Source organism: Pocillopora damicornis, chromosome 13 (assembly GCF_964200805.1).
Source record: "Pocillopora damicornis chromosome 13, jaPocDami1.2, whole genome shotgun sequence".
NCBI lineage: Eukaryota > Metazoa > Cnidaria > Anthozoa > Scleractinia > Pocilloporidae > Pocillopora > Pocillopora damicornis.
This window is the reverse complement of record NC_142682.1, coordinates 19,300,107-19,317,591: the sequence shown is the minus strand read 5'-3', so window position 1 is coordinate 19,317,591 and position 17,485 is coordinate 19,300,107. Positions and strand designations below refer to the sequence as shown.

The following is a 17,485-nucleotide window of genomic DNA, read 5'->3' as shown; positions in this document are numbered from 1 at the left end:
AATGAAAAAGCTGAAAGAGAAACCTTCCATCTCTGGTAAACGGAAAGCACAGTAAGGTGTTATAATGCACGGATAAAGTTCAATATCTCGCCAAAATCTTGCTGTCAACCTGCCCGTCTGAAGAATATCTGGAAAGCTGACGAGGAATAGCTGGGCAGATTTTCGATGCCTTCCTAAGAGGGTAAGAAAAATGACGGACAAAGTAAACTGTCCAAGAAAGTCTTCGAAAAAAAAATTAAAGATATCCATGACATACGCTTTTCGGTTTTTGAATATTTTATTTTTATTATTCTTGTAAATAATTCTAAGGCTTTGTTTTGAACGTAATTTCAAACCACGCTTTGTATACACAATGATAAATTTAATCCTACGTATGTATCAAGAAAGGTTTTCGTTCCAAAAACTTACCTCTTTTTTTTGCGGAAAGCTTATAGAGCTTGAAGAATTAGATATTCAAACCCAAGCGATTAATTTATTTACGATCTGTCAGGTCATTTAACCCTCTCACCCGCAAGATCTGGATATCAACTCTCCCTACTGTTTGTGATACATCCCCTGTAATCTTATCTCCGAGAATTTGGTGTAAAATCAAACAGTATCCTCTTGTAGATAGTTTTCTTTCTCCTCGTCACATTTACAGAGAAATTTCCGTTAGGTCACTCCTGGGAATGAAAAGGTTAAGCAAGAGGAAAATAAAGCGCAAATGATATCGATGTGATCTGTTACAAATGTTACATTAGTTTTAGTTTCCCTCGGCTCGAGTCGTTTCTTTATGACATGTGAACTGATCAGAGAAAACCACAAAATATTACTTTGGTAACTGAGAGCGAAAAAATCCAAAGTGGTAAAACAAAAGAAAACAGGAGCTAGTACTGTAAAAACTCGGAGAGGGGTTAGCACGGTTTGTTTAATATACTTAAAAATCCTAAGCTATGTTTTTAAAGATGCACAACCATCTGAGTAATTTGTTTAAAAATAAGAGTTCGTCAGTCGGATTAGACATTGACAGGTTTCGTAACTGTGCCTTGTTTTCTCGACAAAGCATTCCTTGTGGTTCCTGGCATGGTAGCCTTACTGTAACGGCGTTTTTCGGCGATGGTAACTGCACTTAGACGGCGTTTTTCGCTAATGGCAGCGGTGCTAAATCGACGGTCGATCATCAGCGATCTGTTAGATCTTGTTAACCACGTGATATTAGACGAGCTTCGGCGGCGACTGTAAGTCCTGCTAAAACCCATATCATCCGGGATAATAGCGGAGCATGTCCAAGCCGCTTTGAATCCCTCTCGATATTTCCGATGAAATAACGCGTACAAATATGGGTTTATGGCCGAATTTGCATGTCCTAAGAACAGGGAAGTGAAATAAAAGCTCAGAGAGGAGTCAAAACAGGGTAATTTATCATAGGCGAAGAAAACTATAAACAAGTACACGTGAAGAGGCAGCCAACATACGCAGAACAGAGTTATCACTGTTATAAGCATTTTGACGACTTTTTTCCTCAATGTGCGCGTTCTGATCTCGTCTCCGCTTGAACGAAAACCTGGAATTTGCCTTTTCCATAGTTTAGAGACAATGAATGAGTACATGAAGAGCATTGTAAGTAACGGAAAGGCGTACAATGTCACGAAGAGTATTAAGGTGTAGTCCTTTGCCGCAGTTTGGGGGTTAAAAGCGGGGGCCCAATCTTCGATACACATCTCGTACCCATCTGCAACAACTACAACTCTTTGCGCGTACAGAAATGGAGCCATTACTGCCAGAGAAATCACCCACGTGACACCGAGCATTAATCTGGCCGCAAAGAACGATGGCCGTCTTTTAAATGGGAAGATGATGGCCCAGAAACGATCGAAGGAAATCGCCAGCAGAGTCAAAATAGAACTTGCTACGGAAACACTCTGGAAAAAGACCACAATCTTACAAATGGCCTCTCCGAAAATCCACTTTTGTCCGAGATAAAGCTGAGTTATCATGTTTGGCATTCCAAGGAACGTGATTAAAAGATCACTGGCGGCCAGGTTTCCGATGAAGAGATTGGTGACGCTTCGCATGCTGTTGTTTCTCCACACTGTAAATATTACTATTGAGTTTCCAACTAGCGAGAGTAAAATAATAACACAGTAAGCCAGTGTCTTTATGGTTTGTGTTGCCGTTGTTTCGTAATGTACAGGGCAAGCGCCAGGATTAGCTGTTTCATTCAAGGTGGAGTTGAGACTTCCATCAGCACCCATGGTGTGTTATCGTTAACTGTTTCCAAATGTTTATCGATAATCTGTTAGAGATAGTCCTCCGATGAGAACACAGTCTGTGCTGTGCAGTTAAGCTCTTCGTCTCCACTAATTAATCCAGATCAGCAACCGCTCTGCGAAAATGAGAAGGAAAGATAAGTTACGTCCATCTTCATTGTATTTTACTTAGCAACTGATCTACTTCTCAGTGTCCACCGAATTGACTGAAATTAAAAACCTTCATTCTTCATTCTCACCACTTGCTTCACCGATAACTAGCCTTCAAAGAAGTAGACCCGTTGATACTGTGTCTAATTAATAAATTTTTTTTTCTTTTAACAGAAAATTAATAATGGAGCACAGCTGTATTCATTAAAAATCATTTTAGTTCGACAACTTTGATCACTTGATTAAGAAAGTAAATTGCTGCGGTAGCTTTTTACTTTCGCGCAAACTTACACTATGTTTGCTCAAATCATATTGATGTCGGATAGAATTGGAATTATCCAATATCTTCAGCTCAATCTACAAAGTGCCGGTCAGACTTTTCATAAGCAAGTGCTGTAATTAAGCTGCCAGAACCACTACTTCTATCAATTGAATTTTCCGAAACGTAGATCACAAAATAAACGTTGAGCGTCGCACAAAGTTTCAATTCGTCATAACATAAACTAAATCGGATTTATTGAATTATAATGTTTTTCCGACTTTAAGAACTACAAAGTCGTTGGATATTCAGTTGCTGCTTGCAAATTTTTGTATTCTAAGGCGGCCCTAACTCCCAGGTGCAATTATACGTGACATATCTTCAGCACTGGCGCAAAACGTTATCCTCAAAAGAAGAAGTAATGCAGCTAAAAGCTGCTGGGAGATAATTTAACAATATAGTTTGTCGTTTCAGGCGCTCTTGTGTTGTTTTTCAAACAGAATTAATTAGGTGAGATTTTTGTTTTTTGATGAAGAGGGTACGGAGAGGCTGATGCATGAATAACAGCTAAAAAGGGAAATAAAAACGGCTACACCAGGATTACGTTGTATCCCTGTTCCTTTCAAAAATTGCCCTCTCTCTCTTTCTCTCTCTCTCTCTCTCTCTCTCTCTCTCTCTCTCTCTCTCTCTCTCTCTCTCTCTCTCTCTCTCTCTCTCTCTCTCTCTCTCAAAAACGAAAAAACGAAAAAAATGAAGGGTAAAAAATCCGAGAAAATAGCTGATGCATGATCATGAGCACTGAACAAAAACAAATCAATGACATAAAAAAAGGTAATATGAGATTTTTATGAACAATTCGTATCGCAAACGGCAATAAAATCTTAAATTCATCGTTAAACTCGTATTTAGAAGCCGATCCTGCTTTACTAATATTATATCAGTATACATAAATGAAAAAATAATTTACCAAGTGTCTGATTCAATTATACGCACCACATGTATACAGTTCCATTCTTACGGCGATTTCCGTATTTAATGCCACTCACCCAGCCGAAGAAATACAAAAACGTCCCACAGTAGCTTTCCAATAGAGAAGTCGAAATGCCTTCATTCTCTTATGCTGTTCTGCCAATTTAGAAATGGAGATTAATTCCTAATCCGGTCCTGATTAATTCAATGTTTTTCACGCCGAAACGGAACTCAAACAGCATGGGAAATCTGCTTTTACAAATAACGAGAAAAGAAGGAAGCGTGCTGCGAAGTTAATTTCTTTTTGTGAAAAAGTCGCTTGCAAATCTTTGCATGAACAACAGCAAGATGCCTAGTCTGAATAAAAAATGAGCGATCAATCGGCCTTTTTTATTTGCCTCCTTACACCCACGTATGTCGTCGTCTACAGCCAATTCAATTTTGTAGACACCTAAAACACAAAATTTCCAAATACAAAAGTGCGTTGTTCCCATTGAAAGTAAATAGCCGGAGGAAAATGTTTTTTCAACTGCAAAGCCTCTGATGGTCGAAAAATATATCGTCGATTATTTAATAAGGGAAGACTTGAAATTTATTATGTTAGCTAATTCATTTCACTCATCTGCATAAAGAGTTGGCTCAAGTTATTGGCCATGAGGGAAACAAATTACAGACACTTAATGGCTGCCCTGAAGGAGGTCAAAGTGATCTACAGAATTTTAGGTAAATGACGTTAAAAATTTAAATTTTGCACTGATAAACGATAAAATTAACGATAACTCGATAATTTTCATTTCTACTCCCACTATAAGGTGGCAAAAAATATATTAAAAGTCACGTCGAAAACTAACTTCAGAAAAAACTAGTAGGCTCTACAACGAAAACAAAAATTTGAAATCCCCTCACTGCAAAGCAAAATAAAATCCCACGTAAGCTTTTCGAACGATGAAAATTATCCTAAAGGCGTTTTGGGGGTTTTCGTGACTCTATCCTAGAAGAACCCTAAGCGTGTCTTTAGCCCAAATTTACCTTTGTTTTAATTGATCAGCAATGTGCTGTGAGAATCAGCTAAGATGACTCTACCTCAAACTGACAAATATTAATGTTTTTCTCGGTCAACCATCTCTTCTCATCTCGCTTAAGTCTTTTTGAAAGCTTTCACCATATTGAGCAAATAATGAATGTTTGTGTTTCTTGTTCAAATATCCTCACACCTTTTTCGTCGCGACTTAAGTGAAAAAATGAGAAAAAGTGTCAATGTAGAATCGGATCAGATATGATTCCCCAACAAACAGCAAGGCAACGGAATCCGCCTAAATCCAACAAGCTTTTACATAGTTGGTAAAAAAATCAGTCGATGAGATAAGAATCGACCAATATTTGAATTAAAACTTCACTGAGAAAGTCTAACAGGAGAGTAAAAATGGAGGTGCGAGATTTAGGAATTCATACATATATATACTGTTATTATTTGTGGAATTTTGTTGAATTTTATGGCGTTTCATTTTATAAACATTAATTGTTACGTTAGAAGTATTCTGTATCTCCCTGGAAATTAAAATCAATTCTGAAAAAACCTTGTTGGATGAATCAATAAAGTTTGTACATGTATTATTTGCGCTTTGCCGGGTTTCATGCTCACAATATATTTCTCGTACGTATTATTTATCTTCACCTTTACAATAGCGAATGCGTTTGACAGACTATTCAAATTTTTGGCCAAAATATTGAATTAACGAAATGTTATTTCAGACACAGCTTTTACACTCTGTTACTGAATGATTTGTGAAGACTGAGGCGTTTGTCTGCGATAATACTTTGACTCGCTCTGCCTAGTACAGAGTTGATATGTCTATAAGATATTTGTTTGTTTTCAATCACACGTTGATAATACCCAGCGCGATCCAAATGTACTGTCATTTGGTGCGCGTGATAGACTGATAAAAGCAGCAACAACTTCAGACTTCAAGTTCAAGTTGCGGTGGATGACTAGTTTTCAAGATTTATTATTTTTTTAACAGATAATTAATCCTTTAAGCGTTTAAATATGTTTAATTTGAGTACACAGCCTGTAAATTACTTTAACCGGTGAGTGTTTCTTATCTGATGCGGCTGATTATGCTCAGAATTCAAGCGTTTGCACCACATTGATAAAAATCCGTGTTACACTGAAGCAACATTTAAAGAGAACAAGGAGAGGATGACATCCTCTTTTGAGGTGAGTTATCATAGGACAATGTTTCATTGTTTGTTTGCGAGGAGAGAGCATTGAAACTACTGATAAAACAAATTGCCATTTTTCATCAAATCTCTCATTTAAACGTTCATTTTAATTCTGTTCAGCATTCTTAACTGCTGGAACTATTTGAAGACAAGCTGGCACCTTTTTCTGTCATTAAAATTTTTTTCTTATCACCATTTAATAATCCAGTTGTTTTACACGATCTTAGTTATCAGATTTTTATTAATTATTTTTGGTGATAAAGCGCTAATTGCAAAGTATCATGACAGATCTTTAAGTCATGTTCCACGCTAACAGTTCCGTGCAGGCTCTGTTTATGAGAGAAACAAGAAACCTATTACTTGTTCAAACCATTCTCTTCGAAACATTCGAGGAAGGACTTAAGAAATCCCGACTTCAGTTAAATATACAAATCGACTTAGTTGTAAACTTGATGGCACGCAGAAACAATACCAGTTTTTAACAGATGCTGATAACGAAAAACATTAAAGAGGCAAAGAGGACTTTAATTGATACCAAATTTTCGAATAAAAAGGAATGCATCCAGAAGATATGTTTCAAAGAGACTTGCTATAGTTTAAGTTTTAGGTATAATAAGCAAAGGTTAATCAAATGAAATAAAAGTCCCATAGATTCCACTGCGTGTTTTGCTTGGTTTTCGTAATTAGTGATGAGTTTTTCAGCAAAACTGTTGTCCAAATTCATTGAAGTTTTTGGCATCCAGATGTATATCCCACTGAGATCTAATTGGAGTTCTCTTGCCTCTGGCTAAAAGCAAGCGATACATCTCAATTATCAACTATTCCAATTTTGTCCGGCCATAGCCGGCTAACTCGGAGCATAGCTATAAATCTTGTAACCACATAACCACTACAAAACTAAGACTGCGTATAATTGGCCTCCTTACTGCGGTAAACTGTTTCAGGCGCCCGTAAACATTGTGATACAATTAGTAACTAGTTGTTTTTACGTAGCACATACAAACATGTACAGTTATTGTGACACCCAGTCGTTCGTCGGAATTGCAAAAGGGTTGTTCATCAGAACGAAACGTTTTGTCCATTGTGCGTGTCAGTGGGTTCCCGCTGATTTGTGCGCGTGATAATTTTGAAACAATTTACAAAATGCCGGGAAAGAAGCACGCGTCTAATGAACCACAGAAAATTTGTTTATGATAAATAAAGTTTATCCTGCTGGGTGTTTGGCTAACTCTATTTCCTGTTGCATTTCAATACACAAATAAGTTTTTTCTATTGCCCGAAATTTACGTTAGTTTGGTTTGGAAGAAGGAACTCGCGTGCCCTTTGAAAGCAGCTGCCAACAGATGATTGAGTGTTAAGGCCTGTTGGACAAGATAACTCAGTGGTAGAACACGGCTTTTGAATCAACCCACCGCGCGAGCATAGACTGATAATAAGCTTACTAAACAAATATCCAACAATGTGGTCAAACCTCTCAAGCTGATTTAGAAGCTGTTTCTTTATGAACTGAACTTACCACTTGAATCTAAGCAGAGAGGCTTTCATGGCAAACTGCAAGCACACCTTTCTGCCGCACTTAATTGATCTGGCTCATTTGCGACTGGTACTGAGGCGTGCAGCGAAAAGATGATAAATGAGCACTAGTACCAGTCCCAATGACCTTAGCCTACGGTGTTTAAAGGGCGATAATAACGAATTCCTATGCCGACCATTTAATTTCACTTCAAAGAATAGCCGCTCTTCTTTTATGTAAGTGTGTAACCTTGGTTTATCAGGGTCAGTGTAAATTATGTCCAAGTACCCAGCCTGAGAACGGGGTCAGAGGGTGGGGAACAGGGGTATATAACATCAACCTACTATGCGGGGATGGACCAACGGAATAGTGAACTTTTTTCGTTTAGCTACAGGAACGAAAAGTTGCGAAGATGAAAATTCAGGTGAAACTCTTCCCTTTGCTACTTGTGTTGCCTGTTTCTCTATAATTGGCGAAATATCTGATGCAAGGACATGTCTGTCTGTGTGTGCAACCGGTTTTCAACGTAAGTTTAAAGAGGTGGTATCATATTCGAAGAAGATATTACAAAGCATTTTGTATTTTGTCAACTACTTATAAATAGAAGACAAAAAAAAGTAAAGAAAAAAAAAAAGGAATTCTTGAGCCGCGATATTAATCAATGTCTATCTTAACTTACTTGTCTCTTCCCTTCATCCCCTCCCCTCCCCCTTCCCCTCTCCCCCTCTCCCCCTCTCCCCTCCCCCTTCCCCTCTCCCCTTCCCCTCTCCCCCTTCCCCTTTCCCCCCCTCCTTCTTCACCTGCTGTTCGATAATGAATCAAAGCGAAGGCAGGAGTGTCTGTTACCATAAAAGGCAAACGTGATATTAGACAATTTTTAATTTTGACGCAATATGGCGTGCATCGACGACAAACATTTATTTCCTGTCTGCGGGACTATGGCAATCATTGTCCAAATTATTTATCTGAAAATGCATTCAAATTCACGGCTAAGCTGTTCTAGAAAAGAATCATTTGTTTTCTGACAGCGTAATTTTAGAAAACTAAATAATTACATAGATCATATCAGATTCAAAACAGATCAGTTAATATATATCGCTTTCGGGGTACAAGGAAAAAGTCACACACATCGACCAGCCGAGTTTCTTGTGCACTCACGTAATTTCAATAATATACAATCTGGATTCTCAGGAATGTATGTTCGTTGCCTGTCACTCAACTGCCGTTTTCCAACCAGTAAAAAAAACAACTCCTCGCTCTGTTTCTTCTGTTTCGTTCTCAAGACAGATTCACGTATTGATTCTTAAAGAGGAAGTCTTGGAGATCTTTTTGGGGTTCACACTTTAACTACAAAAATTTCACGAGTAATTCTCCATTCTAGTTACTATACATTTTCCTATAGACTTATCGAGAGAATTTGAACTATATCAGCTTGAAGACAAGCTCTAGCTGATAAGTTTTGTCCCTTCTTATCACTTGCATGCTGTTTAATGTACTGATACGGCAAGGAGAAGTTACACTTGTATCCCTTCTGTAAGTTTAGATCGTTTAGGATTGAAGGAGTAAGGTTTGGAAGTCTTTCACCCTTTTTGCAACTTATGATCTGTGAAATAATAGCACTCCATGAAAGAAAATTTAAAATCTGAACTAGAGACATTTTCAATTGAGTTTCGAAAGACATCCGGAATTACTTTGGCTTTGCTTGGTCAAGAAAACTCGCGCTATTTCCTCACTTTTTTGACTAATCATGCAGACCCAAGACTAAAATCTGTGCCTTAAGTTGTTCGTTTATTTTTACTGTGTTATTATTCGCTCCTTTTGATATAATTCTTCCCTCTGATTAGTTGTTTTGGAGTTTGGTTTTTGTTTTACCACCCTCGAAAAACCAAAATATTTCGGGAATATTTCTATGCCCTGAATGTCAATTCAGCGCAATGTCCGCCGTTTTTTATTCCATTTTAGCCCTGAGAATACAATGCTAAATCACGTAATCGTTCTCCATGTTGATGTTCTTCTTTTTACTCATCATATTTTTGTCTGAAATTTTTTCGAAATTTTCAGGATAAATTATTGTTTGGTCACTCAGGGTTAAAGCCTAACATAGATTTCTGATTTAAGGGGACTTGATAAAATTTAAGTCATTGTAGCGAGACATATTGACTGATGAGTACAACTGTTGGTTCCAATGAGCCACACTTCATTTTACTTATTATGATTAACATCTAAGGGCAAAAATATTTTAAAAATCAAGCCTTATTATAAAAGTGTGTTTTTTTCCCCTTTTTTTTTTGAGGGAACAAATTTCAAATCCCTCTGACCGTCATCTTATCAGCTGGTGTACTAATAAAAGCCAGCATCAATATCATGGCAAACTCATTGCTATTGGAAAAAAAAAAGAGAAAAAAACTAACTGACCGGAACGGTAACCTTTAGAAATAAATACTGCACTATATTAACAGTGCCATAAGCGAAAATCTCTATGTTTATGCGAACTCAATGTAAGAAATCATACGAAGGTTTAACAATGATAATAAAACAGAATGTAATTTGAAGTAGTCTACGTCTTAGTACACCCTTAATCACCGTCAAAAAACACGTTTAAAAATGTCCTACATGTGAATCAGTTATTTTCATGACTCAAGGCAGATTCTCCTTACCGATTTCTCAAATGGCCTTTACTGTGTTAAGCCGCTCAAGTTGATCTTCAAGTTAAAAGTGTTTTTTGTTCTTACGAAGAATTTTCCTCGTGTAAGCTGAATGATATAATGACATCAACCCGTGAAAGCCCCAAATAATCACTAGGAGTAGTCATGGCTGACATAAGAAGAGAAAATGTTTTTCTTTTTTCCGGTTTTCAATGGTGACGCAATACCGTACCAGAATTGATCCACCGGGGGCGTTTATCTATCATATTCCTTCATTTAATTTTTTTTTGACGTTTTTGCATCATATTTTCGCAATCGAGGTATTGTTCGATCTTCAAAAATGATACCTCAAAAAAGTTTTTAATTTTCGAGATAAAATTAACCGATCTGTATCCCGTCTGCGGGTGGAGCTCGAACAAATCTTTTTCATTAGAGCAACTGTGACAGCTTTTAAGATGCTTGCGTCTTTTAGCCGGTGCCTTTTAACTAGACCGTACGTCATATTAACTTCATGAAGTGTGATTCTCAGTTTCTTGAGCTATTCAATGATATACCACTATTCAAAGCGCAACAATTTAAAGAAAAAGCCTCCAGCAAAATCATTAAAATCGTTTGCTTGAAAAACAGAAAGACTATTTCTAACAAAGGAAGAAAAACAAATACGAGAACATTCATTTCAATATTTTGATGTTCCAACTCGACTCCGATTACGGGCCGCCTCCCTATTAATTTCCCTTCTTCATAAGCGGAACCAAAACAACCACAAAATTACTTTTTCTTACAATGCTTTTATGTGCGTAAGGCGAAACAAACATTTGCACATTTTCAGTGGTTCAGCTAACTTATTTCGTAAACCCTGTAAAATGTTTTGATTTTGATTAAGTATGGCTCGTTTCATGTTTCATTTTTGGCAAACAACAAAAACCATAATGCAAACATTCATCAAAAGCAGAGACAGATTTACTAGGTTACAAACACCTTGCTTGAGGGAAAGTCTCGTAGGTGGTAAATTCAGGAGACTTCCCTCCGTCATTTCCTTTAAGTTTCTCGAACGCGTTTCAAAAACACCGATCACGAAGCCGACTAAGACTCTTAAAAGTCGAGTATACTTCCGTAAAAACCACTATCTGTGGGAAAATTTGAAAAAAAATGGGAAGCCTAATTGTCGCTGCTATACGAAATTCCTTTTTATAAGTTTATTCATTTAATTATGAGTTCGCTAAAATCTTCAAGTGGAGGACAAACATCTTGAAGAGATTGGGTTTGCTTCTTGTTTCTGATTCCGATTCATCCACAAAAAAAAATTCTTATACTTGCCTGACTATCTTCCAACAATATCCTCCTGGGTCGTGCTTACCACGACTTAAAAACGACCGTTAAATTCTCCTTCAATACCAAACTCTAATCAGCGAGACTTGTCTTTTTGTTTGTTTCGTTTTTCTTTGCTTTAAATCGTTATTTTTTGAGCCGATATTATATTTAGGGTAGAATACTGTTATATGCTGATTGGTCCAAATAAATACGTCATTCAATGATGAATAATCGTGATAGATCGTGTTATATCGCACATGGTATGTCATTCGTAAATTCTCGAAACAAAAAGTCTAAATTGCGTGATCTAGCTTTCTTTCGGTATCAATCTCCTAACGGATTGAGTATTCTAGAGTTTTAATGATCACTGCTTCTATTTTATCGCATCATTATCCCTTGAGAATAGATCCTTTTCTTGAATTACGGCTGAAATTTATACGTGGAAATTACATCAGCACTAGAAAACGATGCTTATTAAGCTGAGAAAATGAAAAATAGAATTTGAAAACTCATAAGTTAATGTATGAGAGTATGCTATTCTCTACTCCAGACGTACTTCCTGAAATATCACTTCTCTGATAAATTGCTTTATTTTGACTAGAATTTTCATCGTTTACTATCCACACCATGATCCTTCTCATTAAGAAATCATTTTCGTAGGATGAATAGGCTGAAGATTTTGACTGATATAATGGGGAACCGTCATTTAATACAACGATAGCGGTAATCTCAAAGGAGTGCCGGCAGGATCAAAAGTTGAAACGAAATAAAGATAGGTTCCTACTCACCCTCTTATGCGCGGTCAAATGTGGAACAAAGTGAAACTCGCACCATCTGAATGTGAGTCCAACTTACCTCTAATAATGCAATATATACGCCTGACGTAAGGATTGCAGCTGATTAGTTAAAACACCTTTAAAGTGCGTAGGCAAATACACTTGAAGGGTTGCAAAAAGACAGACATCATGCGTATTTGCCATGTGGGTGTAAGCTAGAAAATTCCAATTTTTTCTTTATTAGGTCCAGCCTTGATGAAGATTTCTCTCCATCGTGAAAACAATCTCCACTTTTGGCAGGTGCATGCGCAACGAGTTTTATGAATCAAATTTCATTGTGAGCTTTTATTTCTCTTGCAACATTCGTTATCTCATAACAGAGTAAAAAGAACTGTCATCTTTCTCTTTCAGCCCGCAAGATATGCCTTTGACACTAATTCCTAAACAGAAAAAAAACTCATGCGCTTGCGTGGTAATTTGAAACTTGACGGTTTCTAATTGAAAAAACAAAACTTACTCGGAGCTTGTCGGTGTAAAAGCGGTTTTAGAGTTAAATTTGGCCCGTACTTGGGCGCAAATTTAAACGAGTCGGCGACAGTTGTATGCCGTTAAACAAAAAAGCTTTGCGAACAAAGATAATGTCTTCATTTACATGAGACAGCTTGGCGAGGACTACTGCTAAGAGACAGGGAAATTCCTGTTTCTTTATATAATTTCCCCCTTTTTTTTGTTTTTTGTTTTCGTTATACGAAAAGGGTAGTCGTGTGACAAAAACAAAAAAAACTTGGTTTGATCATTTAAACAAAGTTTAGCCGTTTTTTAACAAGACCGCGTCCTAAACAATCCTCAATTTAGCTGAACCTTTTATCTAAACATTTAGTTTTGTTAGCAGCGTGAGGAGGGCCGAAAACTAAAGTTTGAAGAACATTTATTACATTTAATCAAAGCTCTTATAGGGAAAGGCGGTGGTTTGGGTTAGACTTCGTGTTAATAACCGGCCCTTGATAAACGTTTCGCATATTTATTGGAGGAACTCAAACAGAAATAATGAAGAAGTGGTTCTAGGTCGCCCACTTGTCTGCTGTCTCTTCTACGCGAGGCTTAACTAAGTCAGATATCATCTAGAAGAACGTTCCTTTATGTCTAGGTGTCCATCAGTGAAAATTCTAAACTACCCAAACCTAATAAAAGAGCAAGCTAATTGTATAGGTTAAATCTTAAAACCGGGAGCCGAATGCAGATCTACCGGTGCTTATCACTAGTTTCAATGAAAGATAAAACGCTTGTCCATCCTAGGTAACCTCCCCTTGCCAAGAACAGAACATACAACGACCCGTCACAAGCTCACATCCGGATTTTAAGATTCCTCGGAAGTCCAACGCTTCAGCAACCAGATAGATGGGGACATAAATTAATGAGGAAAGTCAACTGAATGGAATATCCTGACCATATATACTCTGTAACTTAAAAAAAATACTGTAGTAGGTTGTGATGTAGCGGTCGGAGGTATAGCTGAACTTGCGCGAATATCTGGATTTTATTTCGATACATTAGCCCTACTGCAAAACCGTTAGCTGTCATCCAAGAGTTTGTTAAGGGCCTCGCAGTTGTAGCTTATTCACGCTATTTTTGAACTCTTACCCTGAAACAAATATGCCTATGCACTGGATTTCCTGAAAAACTTTCGACGATTTCGTGGTTAGATTAGTTAACCCTCTGTCTGTTAAGCGTTTTTTGCGATACTCAAAGGTAAACCAATGGGTTATCCTATACGCTACCCGTTAATTCCATGTGAATACCACTTTATCAATTTTACCTCCCTTCAGGTAGGATACCTCATCGAATTTTCATGAAAACACAGTAAAAACAAAGACAAAATATTGAGCAACGATGATGGTGAAATATAATTATATTTACTAGCAATAACTTTCGTCGTAAAGTTTAAAATTATAGGGCGTATCCAAATATCGACAAACCATTCGCTAAATCTTTTAGATATAATCAATTATGGCTGCAACAGTTCGTGATGTCATTTAAGTGAATACGTCTTGTTTTTAATACATGTACTATGTATGAATACGTAGGTTCAAAATGGAACAACCTCTAATCCTGATTCACTAATATCTTAATCCCTTACGTCTAGGATCTTGTCGCCACTCAAGAACCTTAAAATTTGAGAAAGGCAACATCTTTCAAATCAAAAACAAAATCAGGTTATAATCGCTGTTAAAATGATATCAACGCAAGACGGTCCCCACAAAATTTATATCAAAATCGGCTTTACTTTATTAAACTCGAGGGCAGCTAACGAGCCCAGTGAAGCCGCTGGCGTTTCCCCAAATAGCAGGGACCACGTATGGCTTACCCCGATAACAACAATAATTCCTGTTGAGCGCCCAATTAATGTAAAACCATTCTAACTGCCCACAGCTTAAGTCATGTTAAAATTTAGGTGAATGTGGCTTCGTACTTTGGTCACTCTTCAAATTACTGAACAAAAACACTATGCCTAAATGACTGATGCAGAAAAACCGCAGACTATGATTTTCACAATTCAGTTAGCCAAGTTTTATCAAATTTTCAGTCGCTTTGGACATTAACTTACAGACGTTTGTGTTCAGTTTTGAAAATACTAAAATACCACAACAGAAGGTATATTGATCAAAGATTCTTCAGACTAAGATGGACAAGGCTCAAACAAAGTTAAACATCTTTCATTTTACATTGCGTGCAAATGCAATCTTTCTTCAAATCCAAATAAATAAAGATGCGTCGTATGTTTTCCATGAATAAGACAAATCCATTCCGTTTTGTCGGTGGAAGTCTTAAAAATAATGTTATTAGAGGTGTCATTTTCTTTCAAAAATTGAGTAAATATATTTAAAAAGCTTTTCCCCCACGCTTAGGAAAATACAGATGGTTTTATTCTGAAAATGAGTACACAATTTCATGAAATACTCACGATTATAATGTAAAGTATCTTTTAATTCTTTCCCGCAAAATACTGCATCTTGCATATAATAAAAAAATTTGATTAACCGATGAAAGAGCCAGAGTCAGACAGTAAGCGGCTTGTTTCTGTTTATTAGAACGACGGCGTTCATTCTTTCAAAGCCATCTGGTTTTTGAAATTTCGTTTCCTTCTTAAAAGGTTAAGCAGAATGTTTCACAATTAAACTGTTTTCAACCAACTTACAGGAATTGAATTTACTTTCATGGTATTATGTATGAAAGACGAAATAAAAGGAAGTCGAAATTTGTTCAAGTAACTTTTCAATTCTTGAAGTTACTGTTGTCCTTTAAGAGTCGTGCTTAAATTGCGAATGCTTTTTTCGATTTCATTATGTCATCATTTTATCTTTACTTAATGCAAATTCTAAAGAAGTCGCCAGTTTCGAAATTTCAAACGTCAGATCCCGAAGTTTTAGTAAAAAGACCCATCATGCAGATGCTGGTCTGTTGGTCTCACAGAGGTAGTCTATATGCAGCCCATTCTTCTAAACCTTTCATTGCGAAGATGTCAAAACAGCCATTTGTTTTAATAATGTATTGTCCCTACCTTAACACAATGCACATAGGTTTCTCCTTACTGCGAGTTTAGGGGCTTGAATTTCTAAGGCAGGTATAGTTTTATCTGATCCTCTTGAACAGATGCACCAAATGAAAACCTCGAATAACAGCAAAGCAATATTTATAAGTGAGTGTCTATTTGCAAAAATATGGCGTATTATACTCCTTGGGTGTCAAGTTTTTGAGCCAATCAAATTGCTCGATTTTGATAGTTTTTTTTCTGGGATTACAGACATTGAGGCAATAACGGTATATTGGCTTTCCTTGATATTTTCACAGCGAACTTTAAAAAAAACTTGAATTTTAAGGTATTTGTTTTATACTCAGAATTCAAGATTGCAAGAATAGGTTCCCCTTACATTCCATCTTATGTCTCTTTATGGTCAATCAATAGTTTTTTAATCTAGAAGAACAAGGCATTAATTCGACGAAACCAATGCTGAGATAAATTTAGACTGACCGTCTGTGAGATCGTACCTTTTTATCTCTGAATTTTTTTTTTATAACACCCACTACATAAATATAACTCACTAATAATAAATTTCACTCCAAGAGCCGGAACATTTTAAAGTTCTCTTGTAGTGATATATTATCAACAATTTAAAAATTGTCCTTAACTAAACAAGCAAGCCGTCGACAGCCGAGCGAGTCTTAACGACACTCGATCACTAAGCAGTCTCATATAACGCGGTAAGCGAGAAAGTTGAGATAGAAATCTTCCATATTACAAATGATCATTCAGGCTTATGAACTTGGTACGACTCGCGCTGCTTCTCTGCTATCGTGCTCGTTTACGAACGAGACGCCTGGAAGAATTTATGTCCAACGAAATTTTACTCAGAGGCAGAGAACGGTTTCTCGCGAGAAGCACGAACTTTCCATCGTGTGCAGTGTGCTCTGAGCTCAGAGGGCATCGTTAGGTGCAATCTGGGTGCTGTCTCACCGGAAATCTTTTAATCGTTTCTCTCCTCCTGAACCTAGCATGCCTCTCGCATGGTCATGTATCACGCATGCTTTGTTGGGTGGTCAGCTGGCCACCCTCAAAATAAGTTGATTTTCCAGTAAACGACTTAATTGTAGTGATAACATAACAGAATACGTGACTGACCTAATTGCCTTTCTCTAATTATCCATTGCGTAACCAGCATAATGAATACAATGATATTTCGCAATAAATTATATCATTGACATAAACACGCTCGTCAGATAGATCTTTATCAAAGATTACTGTAATCAGTTTAAAGCTCAACCATCATCGTGGACAAATCGTTTCCACTGCTAAATAAATTGTTAAAACCAAAGATAACTTGCAAAAGAATTGGTCTCTTGTTGGGTTAGATAAGCAAAGACTTTGCAATAATACGGATCCAGACGATATCTATAGGCTGACGTTTCGAGCCTTACCCCTGCGTCATCTGAAGTGCATGACGAAGGGCTACCACTCCTCTCCGTCAGCTTTAGCCGAAAAACTTTGCGGTGGCCAATTTACATTATCATCTCAGTTGATGAAACCAAATTACCCTGTTATACTCTCCCAACTACGCAGCACCACAGTTTCTTTAGAAACTTACCCCCTTTATTCACGGAGACGGAGTCTTGAACTAGCATTATAGCCTGTCTTTAACTGTCTCATGTTTTTTTTCTTCTGCCATTCTTAGATGCGCAAAACAAGACATTTTTATTTGTGTAAGGCAGTCAAAACGGTCGGCTCAATAACAGATTTGAGTTTAAGATTTATGTTTTAGCCAGAGAGAAAATACAGAAATAAATATTAGCTAAATAAGGTTATAAGGGAGTAAAAACGGTTGTGTTTCATGCAC

The 17,485-nt window shown here is 37.1% G+C and overlaps 1 protein-coding gene and 1 long non-coding RNA gene across 7 annotated transcripts; one reads left to right on the top strand and one right to left on the bottom strand.

Moving 5' to 3' along the window:
• Positions 1-258: 258 nt before the first annotated feature.
• On the bottom strand, positions 259-15,757 carry LOC113681852 (QRFP-like peptide receptor). Of its 4 annotated transcripts, none has more exons than XM_027198979.2 (2): positions 15,655-15,757; positions 259-2,365 (listed from the first exon to the last, which is right to left on the bottom strand). In XM_027198979.2, the coding sequence occupies exon 2, from the start codon at positions 2,232-2,234 to the stop codon at positions 996-998; it is 1,239 nt and encodes a 412-aa protein (XP_027054780.2). In that variant the 5' UTR covers positions 2,235-2,365; positions 15,655-15,757; the 3' UTR covers positions 259-995. The 4 variants fall into 4 exon arrangements, with proteins under 4 accessions (XP_027054780.2, XP_089047620.1, XP_089047619.1 ...); XM_089191494.1 differs by lacking the exon at positions 15,655-15,757 and adding an exon at positions 10,021-10,161; XM_089191493.1 differs by lacking the exon at positions 15,655-15,757 and adding an exon at positions 7,367-7,513.
• LOC149035839 (uncharacterized) lies at positions 12,019-14,208 on the top strand. Of its 3 annotated transcripts, XR_016182246.1 has the most exons (3): positions 12,019-12,159; positions 12,340-12,395; positions 13,392-13,644. It is a non-coding gene; the product is annotated as an uncharacterized LOC149035839 (long non-coding RNA). The 3 variants fall into 3 exon arrangements; XR_016182247.1 differs by lacking the exon at positions 12,340-12,395 and having other exon boundaries at positions 12,062-12,159; positions 13,392-14,208; XR_016182249.1 differs by lacking the exon at positions 12,340-12,395 and having other exon boundaries at positions 12,118-12,305; positions 13,392-14,014.
• Positions 15,758-17,485: the final 1,728 nt, after the last annotated feature.